Genomic DNA, 19033 nt, shown 5'->3' with positions numbered 1-19033 from the left:
CTTTGTAGTCAGGTGAGGAGCCTGGCTTCCAATCTCAGAGAAATGAAAAGCTCTTCAAAGGTCTGAGCAGGAGAGAGCCATGATCTCATTTATCCTATAAGAAGTTTGCTTTTGCTGCCTTGTATAGAATGGATTTCAGGGGGCCAAACTAGAATTGGGAGACCAGCTAGAGGTTTCAGGTGTATAGGCTGGAGATCATAGTACCTGGGACTAGGGTAGGGAGAGAGGGAGAGAGAGAGGGAGAGAGAAGGGATTCAAGATGGATTGCTTGGATGCAAAGAACAGGGGGAGGGGTGGCATCAGGGATGGCCCCTGGGTTTCATGGCTCAAGCAGCTGGGTGGCTGGTAGAGAAAACCAGAAGTATACATGTTTGGGGAGTATGGGAGGTGTCCAAGAGAAACTGTACCTGACAGACTTAAACCAGCAGGGGAACTTTATTCAAGACTATTGCAATGGTGGAGAGGGGTAAAATTCAACTCCAATACAATAGGGTAACTGGTGATTTACATCTGATAGGCAGGGCAAGGGGGTCAGTTTGTGGAAAATTATTAAGAGGAACTTGATTAGGTGTCAAGGGTAGAATTCTTGCTGAATGGGTTGGAAGACTTCTTGCTATTCTGGGCTCACAAACCAAGGGCAACCAGCCAAGGCCAAGGAAGTTGAGAAGAAAGTTCAGAGGAGCCTAACTACAATTTGGTAAAGGAGGGGATCCTTGTCAGTGGGAAGGACTAAGTGTTCTGTTTGACCTGTGTCAAGTTTAAGATGTCCAAGAAGAGATGTCAGGTGTGTAGCCCAGTAGGTAAATCTAGAGGTCAGAGCAGAGGTCTAGGCTGGTTATGGAAATTCCATCACTATAAAGCCACAACCCTCACTGAGCTCTCAGACCTGTGATGTAGAGTCTGATAGGCCAATACCAGCTGGCACTTCTAAACCCTGCATGGGATAGTTAAGCACTGAACAGGTCATAGTGTCCCCATTCCAGAGGGAACAGGACCCAGTTATTCTCCTCCCTTGCACTCAGGGTCCTTATCACTTGAAGACAGGGGAAGGCTTAATGAGGACTTGCCCCTCATAAAGAAAAAAAGAAAGAAAATATTCATGCTCCCTAGTGTTGACTGAAAATATTTCTATTGTAATAACACTTAAATATGTATAACATAAAACTAAATAGAAATGCTTTATGCTTATAGAATAAATATGCTTATAGCATATTATATAGTGATCAACGCAGAGTAAACTGAGAAAGTGAAAACAGGGTCCTCTCTCTCTCCACCCACAATTGACCCCAGTTTGAGGAACACTAGGGAAATGAATTCTAACATCCCTTCTGTCTTAACATGCAATGGTTTTTGGAGCCTGCAGTTGAGGAAACAGGGGCCATCATTGATGTGACAATAGAGGTCCAAAGGTAGCATGAGAGACAGCATTAAATAAAATGAATAGATAAGAAAAATAAGCATTTTGCCTTAAAAAAAACATAAACAAAACAGGAATAAGGAGAATAACAGATTTATTGCTCAGGTGAAAAGAGATCTTCTTGCAAATTTGAAGAAGTTCAGCTTTTAATCTTTCTTGACTTCCTTGGCCCCATACCTAACAGGTTTAGTTTAAAAAAAAAAAAAAAACTGGTGAGAGGCCTTTTAAAACAACTATGATATTGGTTTATATTTGGAGAAGTTAAGAATGCTATTCATTTTATTAATTACAAAAGAGAGGGGAAATCATGCCTGAAGTCACCCATCTAAAACAACAACAAATACTCTTGTGCATTCTTTTCTAGTCCTTTGTCCTGTGCATATATATATATATATATGTAACCAACTAATGTATAATGTTGTAGTCTTTTCAAGTTTAGGATTGTGAGATGTATTTTATTCTGTTGCCACATAGTTATAATTTGTTGACTGCATAATTGCATATTTCTCATATATATACTACAAGGTATATAATCCCCCTCCTATTCTGTATATGTAAGTTGCTATCTGTCACTCTTATAAAAAATGCTGCAGTGAACATCTTCAGGCATACAGCCTTTTCCATCTTGTGGATTAGTTCATTTCACTAGATTCTGGGTCAAAGGGTACTATTTTACATCAAAAAAGTATTTCTGATGATCTAAACAGAGACTTGAGAATAACATAGGGGAAAAAAGGCAGATTTGCCACCGACACTAATGAGCGAAGTTGAAATCCTGAGGGAGAAGCAGGGGCTGTGTCGCCAGGCAGAGATGGTCCTCTGAACATGGGGGTGTTTGGTGCTCATCTTTCTAAACCTTGCTTGATGCCTCCAGGCAAAGAGGGCAAGAGCTGAGCAGCAAGATCAATTCAGACGCGCTCTGTTCCGATCTGCCAGGGGCAGGAGCTACAGACTGCACAGGCGCTAGTTACCAAGGCGACCTCCACATGTCCCCCCTTTTCCAGGTTAACAGTTCTGAATCTGTGCTGGATGGTTGGATAGAATTAGTTCAAAAAAAGAGAGAAAAAAGCCAGTGGCTTTAAAAGACAGTCTGTTAACCCGAAGAACCAGCGCCAAGCACAACGCAGAGAACCTTCTGGTCCGTTCCTTTTTCTGTATGACTTCATGGTTTGATCTTTCCTCTGAGGTGAATTTATTTCCATTTTTCTTTAATAAAATAGAACCACCAGAGTGTTCCATTGCATCTAAATACATTCACCCTGTGGAGTTTCAAATGTCCCTGCCACACGGACTCACAGGGGTCCCAACAGGAAACACACTGGAGGCATAATAGTATGATTATCATGGTCATGGAGAAACTGAAGCGTCTCAAACACACATGCCCGATCCCCCCCAAGACCCCACTGCTGCCCGACTCATTACTTGTGGGGATTCTCAGGGCCTGAGAATATGTTGCTCCCGGCTGTCCACAGAAAGCTCTAGAGCCTCTACCACCCTGCTCCTCACTGGATTTTCCACGTCCTCACTGGCTTTTCACAGCCTGAAAAGCCTCGCAGAGCCTGAGAGCTGGATCTCTAGGTGGCTCACTACTGGTCCTTGGGTGTGAGTTTGCAGGATGGGAATTCGGGGCTCTGCTGCTTTCCCCCAGGTGACTTGTCTGCATCTTGCAGCCACAAACCAGCCACAGCCTTAGTTATGGCTCTGGACTAATGACACACAGAATGACAGGATTCACCACTTAACAAGGTGTGGCAAATGTGACTTGTGGCCCACAGCCTGAGTGTGCAAAAATATATATCACGTCACATTTTCTATGATGCATTCCTAATTCTGAATCTCCACTCAGGCAGCTGAAAAGTGTAACTGGGCTTGTTCCCGGGGCCTCTCCCCTCCCCGGCTTCAGGGTTGAGCAGAATGCTGACTGGCCCAGGGGTGTCTGTCTGGCACCCGGGGGCCTGCACGCCCAGGCTGCTGTGGACAGGACCATGGACAGCATCTGGCTGCTGCTGGTCCTGTGCCATGCCAGGGGCAAAGAAACCCCGTGCGTCTCCCTATGGGCCTATCGGGCTGGATACCCACTGTGGCTCTTCCCTTTCTGGGGTTTATTCTCCTCTCTGAGATGCACGCCTGGCTTTGTCAATGGCAGATGTGCCAAGGGCATTTCTTTTAATCCTGCGTGGTTCTTTCTTCCTTTGCATTTCTTCAGGGTGCTCTGAATTCCCTTTCCCCAAGTAATTAGGGTTTCCTACAAAATAATAAAAATCAGAAGGGAGTTCCTCTGCACGCTCCCCCTACAGCATGAAGCACAATCGTTGCCAACTTGTTTAAAGGGGGGAGAGTAAAAGAGGCAGACCCTGGAAGCCCACTCCCTTCCCCCTCCCCCAGTTTCTCAAAATAGACTCCACTACATTAGCTCCCTTGCAAGTCCCTATGTCCTCAGAAAGAAGACGTACTTGTTGAAGTGTTCTGTCATCTCTCAGTGAGATGGGATGTGTCTCTTTTACAGGTTGAGTCCCCCAGCATTAACAACCTCTACCTGCCAAGCAGCACCTGGCCATGTAGGTGACACTTTCTCCAGCTGCCCTGGAGGTGGCGAGGTGAGCGTAGTAGACACCAGGTGGGATTTTGACTCTTGCGGCAAATGGCCTAGAGACTCAGTGAAGGGGCAGGAGGAGAGGCAGGTACCCTGGCAATGGACCCAGCTGGGAGAAGAGGGACCTCGATGTGGCAGCTGTCATTTTACTCTGTTCCCAAACTAGAGAATGAACATCAGCCAGGGGCCTGGAGCAGGGTGGAGTATGTCTCTGAGAAGGAGGCGTGCACCATGGGAGGTGTGGTTGGAACAGTCCCGAAGGAGTTGGTTATACTGCGCCCCCTTCCCCAAATTATACAAGGTTCTTGGAGGATTATCCTGACCCTGGGAACGGCCACCTGGCACCTGCAACCGCAGGCATCTGTGTTAAAATTTCAAACCAAATCCAGTGATCTATAAAAATAAAAATACATTGTAACCAAGTTGCGTTTCATCTAAGAATCCAAAAATGGTTTCACATTAAAAAATTTTCTTGGATAATGCACCACACTGAAATAGAAGAGAAGGCTTGTTCTACAATGTTCATAGCAGCATTCTTTGAATTCCAAAACAACCAAACCAAACCAAAAAACAAAAAAAAAAAAAACAAAAAAAACAAAAACGAGTCATTTACAATGATCGTCAGCAGAACAATGGATATATCAGTTGTGATATAATTATATAAGGAAGTACTAGGCAGTAGTGAAAATGCATGAGCTGGTGTTCTATATATTAACATGTCTGAATATAAAAAAATGTAATGTTGAGTTCAGAAAAGCAAGTGCATAAGAATACAGGTATGGAGATTCATTTACAATAAAGATTACATGAAAAAAACAATACCATGTGGCATGTAGAGATGCATGCATATGTAGTAACAGTGTAAAGAAAAGTGTGGTGATGGGGTGCCTGGGTGGCTCAGTTGGTTGAGTGTCTGACTTCGGCTCAGGTCATGATTTCATGGTTTGTGAATTCGAGCCCTGCATCAGGCTCTGTGCTGACAGCTCAGAGCCTGGAACCTGCTTCAGATTCTGTGTCTCCCTCTCTCTCTGCTCCTCCCCTGCTCACATGCTGTCTCTCTCTCTCAAAAATAAAGATTAAAAAAAAAAAGAAAAAAAAAAAGAAAAGTGTGGTGATTATAAGGTCTGACTTCATGGTAGTATTTTCCTGTTAAATATTTCACAATATTTTCAGAGTGCCTCAGTGGCTGAACAGATTTCGACTGAGGGCTTGATCTCATGGTTCATGGGATGGAGCTCTGCACTGGGCTCTGTGCTGGCAGTGCAGAGCCTGCTTGAGATTCTCACTCTCTCCCTTTCTCTCTGCCCCTCCCCTGCTTGAGTTCTTTCTTTCTCTCTCTTTCTCTCTCTCTCTCTCAAAATAAATAAACATTAAAAAATTTCACAATATTTTCACATAAATTTTGAATTAGCCATGTAATGAAAAGCAAAAAGGAAGCATTAAGGGGAGCTACTATCTGAATTAACTTTTGATCTTAGAAGAATCAGTAGGAGTCTTGGTAGAAAGGAGAATGCCATCAGAGAATTCATAGGGCTGAACATATACATTAGACTTCAGGGGGAAAGAAAAGCATATAAAAATATGTAAGAATTCTATATAAGGATATATAAAAATATGTTTAAAAGAAGGAATACATGAAGAATTACATTGAGAAGATCAAATTTAAACTCTGAATAGTCAAATCCAAGGGGAGTAAAACCCAGCCAGCCAGCCCATGCACAGTCCCTCCCAAGGCCACAGAAGACATCCCTGTTGACACTAAGGGGATCTGGGCTGAGCTCAGATTTTACAAGGCTCTTTCCAGAAGATGGAGGCAGGGTCATTGTCAAAAGAGGTTGAAAAAAAAAAAAAAGCAGAACCTATAGGGATATAGGGAAAGAAGCCCAGAGGAAGCTGACAATTGGGAAAAGCTGGAGCCCCAGAAGTCCCTGCAGAATAGAGAGACACAGTGAAGCCCCAGATGCCTGCTTACAGACGCTGAGGGGTCCGCTTACTTCTGGTGGGGCCTGAGGAGAAACTCTAGTAGGACAGGGAGCAGAGACTTTTGGGTGCCTGCCAGAGAGAATATGGGACCAGGGAGCAGCTTTCAGGGGATTCAGACATCAGGCCAGGTGACTGAGTCAGAGGCACATATCACAGACCACTGTCATCTCCATAACTGGGGACCAAGAGGCAGGCAAGCTGGTGGCTGGTAAGCATGATTGCATTTCAGAAAAGGGAGGGAAAAGGATTTCAGAACCTTAGAGCAATTTCCTGCAAAACCCATCCTCCCTCCCACCTTTTCTTTTTCTTCTTCTTTTTTAAAAATAGGGTTTATTTTTTAAGAACAGTTTTAGGTTCACAGCAAAGTTGAAAGGAAAGTACAGAGATTTCCTGTATACCCCCTCCCCCCCCATACATGCAGCCTTCCCCACCATCAACACCCCCACCAGAGTGGGACATTTGTTACAATCGATGAATCTACACTGACACGTGAAAACCACCCAAAGTCCATAGTTTCCCTTAGATTAGGGTTTATTCTTGGAATTGTACCTTCTGTGGGTTTCCACAAATTGCCATCATTGCAGTGTCCTACAGAGTATTTCCACTGCCCTAAAACTCCCTTTTGTTCCACCTGTTCATCCCCCTCTCCTCGAAACCCATGGCAACCACCCACCTTTTTACTCTCTCCATTGTTTTGCCTCTTCCAGGATGTCACAGAGTTGGAATCATCCAGTGTGTAGTCTTTCCAGATTGGCTTCTTTCACTTAGTGATACACATTTGGTTTCCTTTGTGTCTTTTTGTGGCTTGATAGCTCATTTCTTTTTAGCACTGAATAATATCCCATTGTCTGCATATACCAGAATTCATTTATCCATTCAGTTACTGAAGGAGGTCTTGACTGCTTCCAAGTTTTGTCACTTACAAATAAAGCTGCTATAAACATCTATGCGCAGAATTTGGTATGGACATCAGTTTTACACTCTCCTGGGTATATTAAGGATTCCTGTGCTCTCTTTTCCCTCCTTCCTCCCCCCCCCTCCTTTTATTAGTGCTTCCTGGATCTAGAAAACCATAGGGACTGACCGTGCCCCTCTGTGCTTTCCTCTCATTGCCTTGCATTGTTAGTTGGCTTCCATACAACACATCTTGACTCTCTCACTGCAGATCAGGTGTTACTTCTCCTCATATCCCAGTGTCTAGAATAGTACTAGTCATGAAATACTGTTTCAGAATACTTGTTAAATGAATGAATGAATAAATGAATGAATAAACAATTCTTCAGGGGAAAATGCTGCCCATGCTCCCTAAGGTTCATCATGATGAACCGCATGATCAGGACTGAGACCAGCCTTCCTTTGTGTTCTGAGCCCTGTGGAGGTGCCTGGGTGTGGGGAGCTGGAGGCTGTGACTTATATTAAGTGTTCTCCACCAAGGAGTGCAAGCCACATTGTAGGTCAGATCCGGTGGAAGAAGGCCTCCCAAGCCGTCAGAGTACATGGCCCAGGAGTGCAATTTCATCCCAAGAGGACGCCACAAACAGATCTCAGCCAAATGCATACCACTTGAGAAAGACAGCAAAGGTGGCAGTGTGGGGACAAGATTGGAGGAAACACTGAAGACCTGAGGCCACACAGGCAATGGCCAAAACTCAGGCAGGTGATGGGCTTGCCAAAGAAGGCTGGCACCGTGAACATGAGAGGTGGGGATGCACTCGAGACGTGCTTTAGGGGCGGGGCTGTGGGGCGTGGTGCTGAGCGACGTGGAGTCAGAGTGACAGGTGGGACATGGCCCTGGTTTGGGCAGCGTGCTGGGGTGGGGGTCGGGGGGCGGTATCGAGGTCAGTTCTGGACATTTTAGGCGCTGGTTTGGGCAGCGTGCCGGGGTGGGGGGCGGTATCGAGGTCAGTTCTGGACATTTTAGGCGCTGGTTTGGGCAGCGTGCCGGGGTGGGGGGCGGTATCGAGGTCAGTTCTGGACATTTTAGGCGCTGGTTTGGGCAGCCTGCTGGGGTGGGGGGCGGTATCGAGGTCAGTTCTGGACATTTTAAGCTCTATGGGTCTGTAGGACATTAACAGAGTGTAGTTAATTTTGTGTGGGGGGGTGTGCTTGACTGGGCCATGGGATATCCAGATCTTGGGTCTAACATCATTCTGGGTGTGTCTGAGGGTGTTTCTGCATAGGATTAACCTATGAATGATATAGTAGACTGAGTAAATAGATTACTCTTCTTAACGTGGGTGGGCTTCATCCAATCCACTGAAGACCTGGATAGAGCAAAAAGGCTGAATAAGAGGTCAGGTTCCTGCCTGACTGAGCTGGAGCATCAGTCTTCTCCTGTCCTCCAAGCAAAAATCCTACCACTGGCTCTCTCCTGTCTCCACCCTGCCAGCTACAGATCTTGGGACTTCTCCACGGCAATTATTGTGTAAGCCAACTCATTATAATCTCTCTCTCTCTCTCCCTCCCTATACACACACACACACACACACACAGAGAGAGAGAGAGAGAGAGAGAGAGAGAGAGAGAGAGAGATACAATAGAGAGATATTTTATATATATGTATATATAGGCAAGGTGGAGTGGTGGGCAGGCCAAAGAAGGATGGGCATTTGCAAAAGACAAGAGGCCAAGGAGGAGCCTGGTATGCTGGAAGAATTGGAGCCCAGGAAGATGGCCAAGGTGTGGTTGGGGAGGTGGTAGGGGTGGGACCAACCATGCAGTGTCTGCCATAGTACTGGCACTTAATGTCCCCCCTTAAATGGTAACAGAATTGATAAAAGGTGAAGGTGATGATGGGATGTCTCCATGGATGACCACAGAAGCATAATCGTTCTGGATTTCTATCTAGAAAGGGAGTTAGCCTGGATATAGTTTATATTTTTTAACATGTTAACATTATTATATCTTTTTGGATATCCAGCATTCAAAGCAGAACTCTGCCCTGATGGGTCCTCAGGAGCTTCAGTGCATTCACTCTCTTTCATTTTCTTTTCTTTTTTGCGAGAGACCGATTGAGACAGAGAGAGAGCACACATGTGCATGTGTATGAGGGGAGGGGCAGAGGGAGAGGGAGGGAGATAATCTTAAGCAGGCTCCACGCTGAGCACAGAGCCCAATGCAGGGCTCAATCTCACCACTATGAGATCATGACCTGAGCCAAAATCAAGAGTTGGAGCCACCCAGGCACCCCAACTGTCTTTCATTTTCTATATTCTGACGTTTTGACATCTTCAGGACGTGCTGACCCTGGAGGAACTGCCCCTCCCAGGGTTAGTTAACTCCTGGAGATAGCACTCTCCCCTTCAGAGGTCACCTTTCAAATACAAACAAACCAATCCAGGAACACCCCGACACCCTCCATGGGCTTTTTCACTGCCGGCCACTGTCCACCTGCCCTAATAACCCCAGAGCCAGGTACCAGACTACTAGGGAGAGCCCATATGTCCCAGAGCTGAATTATTTAAAATAGCCAATCTGAAGCCTGCCCACCTTGATTTGCCAGTTCCAGCCCAAGGAAACCACAATAAAGACTCTGGCCCATACTTTTCTCCCATTTGTTCTGCTTCCTGACCAATGCTGGTGCTTCCCATGTGGCCCTGCCTGGGGCGCAGAGGAAGGAGTTGCACCTATTTCTACTGCCCATGAGTCTGAGCTCACCCACATCCCCACCTAGAAACCTGGGTCTTCAACTGGGGCAGAGCTGGTGGGGTACCCTACCTTTACTACACAGACCCAAGTTCATCCTTTAGGTCATGTTCTCTCCCTGTCTTCAGACAGGCAGACAGACACATAGACTGATTAATAGAACAGATTTATTCATTCATTCACTGAATATAACAGATTTATTCATTCACTCACTCTGTCATTCATTCATTCATTCATTCATCCACACATCCATTCGATGTATTTATTCATCAATCATTATAATAAAAAGTCAAGGGGAAATGTATAGAGGCTTTGCCACTTTCACTACCTCAGGAAATTTCCTTAACTTTCTAGCTTATTCTACTCATCTGCTTAAAAACTATATTAATATCTGCAAGAAGATATATATAAAGTAACTGACACTTGGTAGATGCCCCATGAATGGTTCTTATTAATATTGGTATTTAGGTGCCAGACCCAGGAATACATAGATGGATTAACCCCACACTTTATTCTCAGGAAACTTATGTTCTGTTAAGTCTCATGTCTCTCTCTAGCAGAAATCGTGGGAAAAGGTGGGTCTTAGAGAGAGGAGTAATGGGATCTTCCTGGAGTCCAGCATCCCGGAGCTGCCTGTGGACTTACCATACAAAGCACCCAAGTCCTGAAAGCACTGGGCCAGGGTGAGTGGGGGGGTGAACCCAGACCCAGGGCTCAGCCCAATCCACTCAGACACCTGTTCCTCCCAGGCAGTACCCCCAGCTCTTCCCACACTGGGGAGACCTGGGCTAGCATCCTAGGGCTGGGGGAGAGCACTGAGTTTGGCCACTGGTCAAACAGCCATGGACCGGTGACTGGTGCCTGCAGAAGGCAGACCCTAATGCATGCCAGGGAGATGCTTGAACCATGTCTGAAAGCCCATGGAACTGAGATAGATGAGAATGCAGGCATCACTGCTTGCCGTGCTCTAAATGAGCAAATGTTTGGGAACGAGGGTGCCAGAACAAAACTGCCTGCACTGTTGTCCCAGCCCCTTTTCAGCTCAAGTCACACATGTGCTAAGAGGCTTTTGGCTCCAGGCGGCTGGTAGACATCGCTGACAGATTTGGGATCTGATAAGAGACTGTTGATTTCATTCGTGTGTGCGATGTCGGAGATGAATTTTAACAGTTAAAACGGGGAAAGGAAAAAAAAGAGACGGAGAGAGAGAGAGAGAGAAAGCCCAAGAGCGTTTGCCAGGATTGCAACACTGGCTGTTTCTTCCATTGGATTTCTTGAAACTGCTAACTCCCCAAGTCGGGGGACCCTATTTATAAGGGCATTAGTGTTGTGTGCCTTCTGGGGAGCCAAGAGGTGTTTGTAGAGCAGAGGCAAAGGGAGTTGTCTGTGGGGATGGCTGGTCCTCTGGCACTGTGAGCGCTCCTCTTCTGTGGGTCACTCTCTCCTCCTGCTCGTGCACTCAGTCTCCTGGGCAGACCAGGGACAGTCAAGGCCAGCACGACTCCCTTCTGAGGGTGGCAGCCTCAGACAATTCTTTAGGGCTTGCAACACCATGAGATCCTACCACAATGGTCTACTCCAGAATAAGAGTTTAAAAATTATTATTAATAATATTCCTTTGCAAAAAGAAACAAAGTTCCCTTTCTCAGGGAACTCCAATGAGAAATTAATTTTCTTTAATTTAACATCAAAGGATTAGTTGTTTTGGAAGCTACTAAAACAGGCATCATGCAACCCAAAAGAATGATTGCATCTGTGACGTGAGTGATGGACACAAATGGCCTGTATAACCAATTGCTCTGTGTCTGGACTTCTCTGTAAGCTGCATTTGGTTAAACACTAACCCCATTTTCCCCCAAAGGGCCAGTGGCCCATCAGGCAGATAACCATCACTTATACTCATAAAGAGCAATAAGATTTCAAAGGTTTTCACCCCACTTGATCCTTACAACATTCCAGGATGGTAGGCACCACAGACATTTGCACTGGCTTAGAGATGGCGAAATTAAAATCTAAGTAAATAAAAGCACAGGGTGGTAAATGGAAGGTCTCTTGACTCCAGGCCTGAAGCTCTTTCCCACTATATCCCAATGTTATCCCCGCGGTAAGAAACAGCCCAGGTTTCCTCCAAGAGTGAATGCCACTTCCACACATGCTGTGGCCTATATCCCAGTGCCCTGCTGGCGTCTCAAAGGACATTGGTGACAGCTGGACTGGGAAACATCCCAGAACTCCTTGCCCTGTGCCCTATGTAGGGGCCCTAGACTGAAGCATGCTGTGTATAGAATTCATACCCGCAAGGCACATCATCCTGGGCCTGTGAGGTGGGTCATTCCCTCTTGGGACACAGCCACTGGGCTGATAAGAGAGTGGCCACAGCGCCTCAGTGCCCACATGCCCGACCTCTCTTCCAGAGGTGGGCGCTGGTGCAGGTCTGGCCGTAATAGGCAGGACCTACCAAGCCTCCTGCACACTGGCAGAAGCTGGGTCAGCTGGAGACCACTGGCCATCCCTACCTCAAGCCCCTTTTGCAGAGCTGCCCCCTGAAACAGTCATGGAGGAGGGGATGGAGTCATGAAGGGCCCCCTGCTCAACCCTGGGCTCCTCACTCTTCCCTTTACCTACTCTCTCTTATCAAATCCTGTTCCCAGGAAGAGGTATAAAAAGCTGTGATGGGTGCCTAGCTATTCATATTTTGTACATAGAAATTTCCAGAAACTCCTGGGAGGAGAGGGTGAATTTCTGGGTGCAGAATTCGAGATAACACTGATGTGGGGGTGGCTAATTTAACTGAGGTATTCGCAATGTCTTCGAAACTTCTCAGAAGTCTATGCTGAGGGCTGATCGTGAGCCTGATCTTAAGGATTAGCTGGGGGAAATTGTACCTCAGCACTTCCCTCAAAAGACACGTCAGCCAAGGATGGACATTTCATTTCTGTCAATACATACCTGACTCAAATCTTTAAAACTTTATCACTCTTGGGACACCTGAGTGGCTCAGTCAGCTAAACACCTAACTCTTGGTTTCATCTCAGGTCCTGATCCCAGGGTCGTGGGATCGAGCCCTGTGTCCAGCTCCACACTGAGCATAGAGCCTGCTTGAGTTTCTCTCTCCCTCTCTCTCTGCCCCGCCCCTCATTCTCTCTCTAAAAATAAAAAAATTAAAAAAAATGTATCACTCTTCTGTTTTACTAATGAAAATTTCAGTATGGTGAATCACGTGTGTGAGAAGACTTGCCCATGTTAAATTAGGCAATTTTTAAGAAAGGTTTGATTTTTTAAGAGGCATTTTAGGTGTATAGCAAAGTTGAGTGATGAAGAGTACAGAGATTTCCTGTAAACCCCCTGGTCCACACATGCATAGCCTCCCCCATCATCAACATCTCCTCCAGAGTGAGACATTTGTTACAATGGATGAACCCACACTGACACATCATAAACACCCAAAGTGTATAGTTTACACTAGGGTTCACTCCTGGTGTTGTACATTCTGTGGGGTTGGACAAATGTATAATGATATGTTTCCATCATTATGGTATCACACAGTGTAGTTTCACTGCCCTAAAACTCCTCTGTGCTCTGCCTTTTCAGTCCTCTGTCCTCCAAGCCCTAATAACCATTGGTCTTTTTTATTGTCTCCATAGATTATGGACAGTGGTTTTGCTTTCTCTAGAGTGTCATAGAGTTGGAGTCATACAGCATGTAGCCTGTTAAGATCGCTTCTTTCACTTAGAAATATGCATTTAAGATTCCTCTGTGTCTTTTCATGACATGATAGCTTATTTCCTTTTAATGCTGGGTAATATTCCATTGTCTGGACGTACCAGAGTTTATTTACGCATTCACCTCCTGAAGATACTGAGGGTCATCTTGGTTGTTTCCAAATTTTGGCACTTATGAATAAAGTTGTTGCAAATATCCACATGCAGGTTTTTGCTTAGACATAAGCTTTCAACTCCTTTGGGTAAGTACCAAGGTGTGAGACTGGTGGAAGTTGTGCTATTGTTGTTTTGGGTAAGTGGCCCTCAACCCTGGTTGCCCATCATGATTATCTGGTTAGCATTTAAAAAACATTTTCTAAATTGTAGTATGAACACTAAACATGAGAACTACCATTAACAAATCTCTAAGTGTATAGTACAGCACTGTTGACTGTAGATAAGATGTTGTACAATCTCTAGAGCTTATTAATCTTGCTTAACTGAAGACTTTATGCCTGTTGATTAATAACTCCTCATTTCCCCCTCCCCAGCCTCTGGCAGCCACCCTTCCACTCTTTGTTTCTGTGAACTTAACTATTTTAGATACCTCATGTATGTAGAATCATGCAGTCTTTATCTTTCTGTGACCAGCCCATTCACTGAGCATAATGTTCTCAAGGTTCACCCATGTGGCAACATATTATAGGATTTCTTTCTTTCTTAAGGCTGAATGGTAGACCATTGTGAGTACAGACCATATTTTCTTTATCCACTCACCTATCAATGAACATTTAAGTTGTTTCCACATCTAGGCTACTGTGCATAATGCTGCTGTGAACATAGGAGTACTAATAATGCTGAGATCCTGATTTATCTTGAATTCTTTTGGATAAATACCCAGAAATGAGACTTCTAAATCATATGATAGCTTTATATTTATGTGTTGTTTGTTTGTTTATTTATATTTTTTAGGGAGAGAGAGAGAGAGCACAAGTGGGGGAGAAGGGCAAAAGGAGAGAGAGAGAATCTCAAATAGGTTCCATGCTCAGCACAGAGCCTGACGTGGGGCTTGGTCCCACCACCCCGCATTCGTGACCTGAGCTAAAATCAAGAGTTGGATGCTCAAATGACTAAGCCACCCAGGTGCCCCAATAGTTTTATTTTTAATGTTTGGAAAAACCCCTATACTGTTTCCCACAGTGGCCGCACCATTTTGCGTTCCCAACAGCATTGCACGAGGGTTCCCTTTTCTCCACATCCTCACCAACACTGTTGTCTTTTGTTTTTGATAATAGCCATCCTGACCGATATAAGGTAATAAAATCCCTACACCCACCCTCACCCAGGCCATTTAAATCAGACTTGGTGAGCGTGGGGCTTGAACAGAATTAAAACCATCAGGTCATCACAGTATGTAGCCGGGGTTGAGAGTCACTAATTCAGATGCTGACACCAGACTCCTGGGTTTGTGTGATTTTTCAGTCAGCCTCTCCACCTATGCACATGTGGGCTTTGAGCGCACAAGGGAAATGGTTTTAAAAAAACCCAGCTGTTTGTTATGTTTTGTGAAATATTTCTACTTTGGGTCTCCATTTGACCCCAAATCAGTTTCATTTTTTTTAATTATTTTTTTAAACGTTTATTTATTTTTGAGACAGAGAGAGACAGAGCATGAACGGGGGAGGGTCAGAAAGGGGGAGACACAGAATCCGAAACAGGTTCCAGGCTCCGAGCTGTCAACACAGAGCCCGACACGGGGCTCGAACTCACGGACTGCGAGATCGTGACCTGAGCCGAAGTCAGCTGCTCAACTGACTGAGCCACCCAGGCGCCCCAAATCAGTTTCATTTTTTATAAAATCTCTCATGTGAGGTTAAAAGCTGTCCCCTTTCACTTCCTTAGATTGACACCAGGTCCAGAAAGTCTCACTTTATCAAATTCCAGCATTCCTGGGGACGTTGGACTCTGCTAACCATTTCCAACTTCTGGGAACAACCATTCCTAGTGTGACAAACACACTTGCTCAGTTGGGCAGGGGATGTGGGCCAACTGCTTCCTCTTTGCAGCCACCTTATGCCTGGCCAGCTTCTTGTGGCTAACAGGGATGGGGGCACCGATCACTGTCTGCCTGGGGCAGTGTGGGACCATGAGATGTCCCAGGTGGAAGGGTCGTCAGAGGGTCTCCAGGCCAGTAATTTACACCATCATGTTTAAGCAGGAGAACTTCCTTCCAATACATACATATAGAACAGACAGAAGCTGAGGCACCCTCCTTGGATAGTGGGCTGGAAAGTCCACCCACCCATGAAGTGCCCCGTCCTCCACAACCTGAAGAGATTTATAATGTTCCAGAAGCCACACCCTGAGTCCTTATTTTCCACAGAAAAGTGAGGGTGGGGATGGGTGGGTAGCAAGCCAAGAGGAGAGGGGTGTTGCTGCTGTAGAAACCCCCCCATTTCATAGATTGGTGGGGCCAGACTTAGTTGGTGATGTGATGGGCATTCTTTAAGCATGTCATAGACACTGGGTGCTGTGCTAATTGCTCTTCAAGTAACACTCTGTATTCATGAACACTTTCTCCCCCTCCTCCACAGCCCACCTCTGCCTACCTTTGTTTCTCTTTCCAGTGTTTCCCTCCTTTCCCTCCTGCTTCCGTCACCCTGTCCCCCACTCCCTACCTGGCTCCCTGGGCTTGTTCTGAAGGACAGATGTCTTCCCCTATGATGGCAGAGCTAACCTACAAATATGTCAGATTTCCTCAATGTTAGGAGAAAACTTTTTCCTTGAAAGTCAGACCCTGACCCAGGCTTCCCTCTGCCTTAGTACAGCTTGGCTCCACGAAATCCAGACCTGAGTGAGAAGCTGGTCCACTTCTCCTAAGCAAACAAGTGTGGGGTTGGGGCTCCTCCCCTGAATGGGAGCAGAGGACAGAGGGAAAGTCTTCCTACCCTTTTCCATCTTTGTTCTTTTCTCCCCTGACTTCTCTCCCTTCTGTGGCACTGACTCCCCCAGGGCTTCCCTGGAGCTGGAAAGCAGAAACCTGTGGGGAATAAGGTGAAGCTGTCAGGGAAGGCTGTGGGATCAGCACCCAGCTTGGTGTGTGGCTCAGAGTAGATGCCCAGCAAATGTGCTGGCACAGAACACAATGGGATCTGGAAGGTGAGTACTTACACACTTCTCATAGTAGCAATAATGGACTGAAAGAATACTTCTGGTCCACGTTTCCTTTCTCCTTGCCCTTGAGCTTCCCTGAAGTGCATGTGGTGCTGAATCTTTGAAGCTGTAATGAAATGTTTGGCTTTGACCTGGGAAAATGTGATACAGGAGCTCTGTGGAAACTTCCCAGAAGTCATCAATGGAGAGTACTCCTGGGACCCAAGGTCAGCAAGGCCCGGGCACCAGTAGGAAGGGGAAGGTCACAAAAACAATGCATCACACATTCTGCCCAAGGGGAGCCATGGTGTCCCCAAACCTGAAAATGCTCCTGTGCTTCTTACTACTGCCTGCAAAAAAAGAGACTGGAGATGGCTCCCAAGAGGGCAGGTAGGTGGATCCTGATGAAGGAGATGTGATTGGGGAGACCAGACTCCAAAGGACAATTAAAGGTGTGTGTGTCTGAATATCACTCGGGTTCATTCATAGCAAAGGTGCCTGCCTCAAAAGCTCCAGAACAAGCTGAACTCCTGTAACTCAACAAAAATACAAACACTTATTGAGACACCTGCTGAAAAATGGGCAAAGAACTTGAAGAGACATTTCTCCAATGTCCAAAAAGGACATGAAATGAGGCTTGACATCCCTAATCATTAGGGTAATGTGAATTAAACCACAGTGAGACCATTTCACACCCATTATGATGGTGAGTAGTAAAACAAAAACAAAAACAACAGGAAATAACAAGTATTGTTAAGAATGTGGAAAAATTGGAACTTTGTGCATTGCTGGTGGGGATGTAAAATGGTGCAGCCACTGTGGAAAACAGTATGGCCATTTCTCAAAAAAAAACTAAGCATAGAATTACCATGCAGTCCAGCAATTCCACTTCTGGGTATGTATGCCAAGGTCAAAGCAGAGACTCAGACAGATATTAGTATCCTCTCATTCCTAGCAGCATTCCACACATTAGCCACAAGGTATAAGCAACGTACGCGTCCGTTGATGGGTGAATGGATGAAACAAAATGTCTATACATACAGTGGAATATTATTCAGCTTTAGAAAGGAAGGAAATTCTGGCACATGCTACAACATGGAGGAAGCTTGAACACATCAAGCCCAGTGAAATAACAGCCAAACCAGTCACAACAGGACAAATACAGACAAATACTATATGATTCCACATACGTGAGGTTCCTAGATCAGCCTACTTCTTAGAGACACACAGTGGAAGGGTGGGTGCCAGGGGGCAGAGGGAGGGAAGGGGGAGTTAGTATTTAAAGGGACAGAATTTCAGGTTTTCAAAATGAGAAAGCTCTGGAGATGGTGATGGTTGCAGGACATTGTGAATATACTTAATATCACAGGACCATACACTTAAAATGATTAAGATGGTACTTTTTATGTTATGTGTGCATTTTACCACAGTTAAAAAAAAAAAAGGCAGAGAAGGTGGTGAGCACTGTGGGCAGGGGAGTTAAATTTGTGTCCCAGAAACTGGAACAGATGAGGCTAGAAAGAGAACTTGCAGAAGAGGACTCCCACGAGCTGGCCTTGCAGAGGCTTGTCCCACTGAGACTAGGTGTGGAGAGGTCCAGGCTCTTTGAGGCTGGTATGAGCCCACCTCAAAGTGTGGCCCTGCAGAATCAGAGCAGGCCAGGATTCCAGAAAATGTCTCCAGGGGCAGGAGGTTGAGGGTACACCCTAGGTCCATGGTCTTGTTTTTTTTTTTTTTTTTTTAATTTTTTTTTCAACGTTTATTTATTTTTGGGACAGAGAGAGACAGAGCATGAACGGGGGGGGGGGCAGAGAGAGAGGGAGACACAGAATCGGAAACAGGCTCCAGGCTCTGAGCCATCAGCCCAGAGCCTGACGCAGGGCTTGAACTCACGGACCGCGAGATCGTGACCTGGTTGAAGTCGGATGCTTAACCGACTGCGCCACCCAGGCGCCCCATGGTCTTGTTTTTAATGTTTATTTATTTTTGAGACAGAGTGTGGGTGGGGGAGGTGCAGAGAGAGAGGGGGACAGAGGATCCAAAGCAGGCTCTGTGCTGACACCAGAGAGCCCAACGAGGGCTGTGAGATCACGACCTGAGCCGAAGTCAGATGCTCAACTGGTCTTATAAGTCAAAGCAGTTAGATAGGAATATTAGTTCCAGGGCATCAGGGGCTTCTGGAATGAGCACCGAGTCTTGGACCAGCTTCCCCCTCAGACTGAAAAGAAGGCTGGAAGTTCTGTCAGAGAGTCCTGAACTCATGGAGGCAGCTTGGGGAATTCAGGGGCAGGGAAGAGTGTCTCTATGGGTAGCCTCTGGCCCACTGTCTACACTGGCATGACTGATGGTTGTGGGAGACATGATTCTGGAACTCAGTAGCACCCATCAAGCCAGTATCTATGATGTAGGCAGGGTTTGGAGAAGGAGCTAAAAGCAGTAAAAGCAATGCAATCACAGAGGCTGACATTATCCCACATTCATGCTTTTAGCTGGCCTGACTCGCTTGGGCCCCACAGTAGAGACCACTGCAAAGGAGCATCT

At 45.9% G+C, this 19033-nt stretch overlaps 1 protein-coding gene across 3 annotated transcripts in view; it reads left to right on the top strand.

The window, feature by feature from the left end:
• The window catches only part of FARS2 (phenylalanyl-tRNA synthetase 2, mitochondrial), a 623580-nt gene that overhangs the window by 562333 nt on the left and 42214 nt on the right, over positions 1-19033 (top strand). Inside the window, exon 9 of one of the 3 annotated variants that reach the window (XM_045497530.1) lies at positions 2422-2670. The exons of the other annotated variants lie outside the window; for them this stretch is intronic. Coding sequence (XP_045353486.1) covers positions 2422-2458 — 37 coding nt within the window. The 3' untranslated portion in view covers positions 2459-2670. Of the gene's footprint in view, positions 1-2421; positions 2671-19033 lie in introns of those variants that run through there. 3 annotated transcript variants of the gene reach the window in all.

This window comes from Leopardus geoffroyi, chromosome B2 (genome assembly GCF_018350155.1).
Source record: "Leopardus geoffroyi isolate Oge1 chromosome B2, O.geoffroyi_Oge1_pat1.0, whole genome shotgun sequence".
Lineage (NCBI taxonomy): Eukaryota > Metazoa > Chordata > Mammalia > Carnivora > Felidae > Leopardus > Leopardus geoffroyi.
Note: the sequence above shows the minus strand (reverse complement) of the source record. Positions and strands in the feature narration are given on the sequence as shown.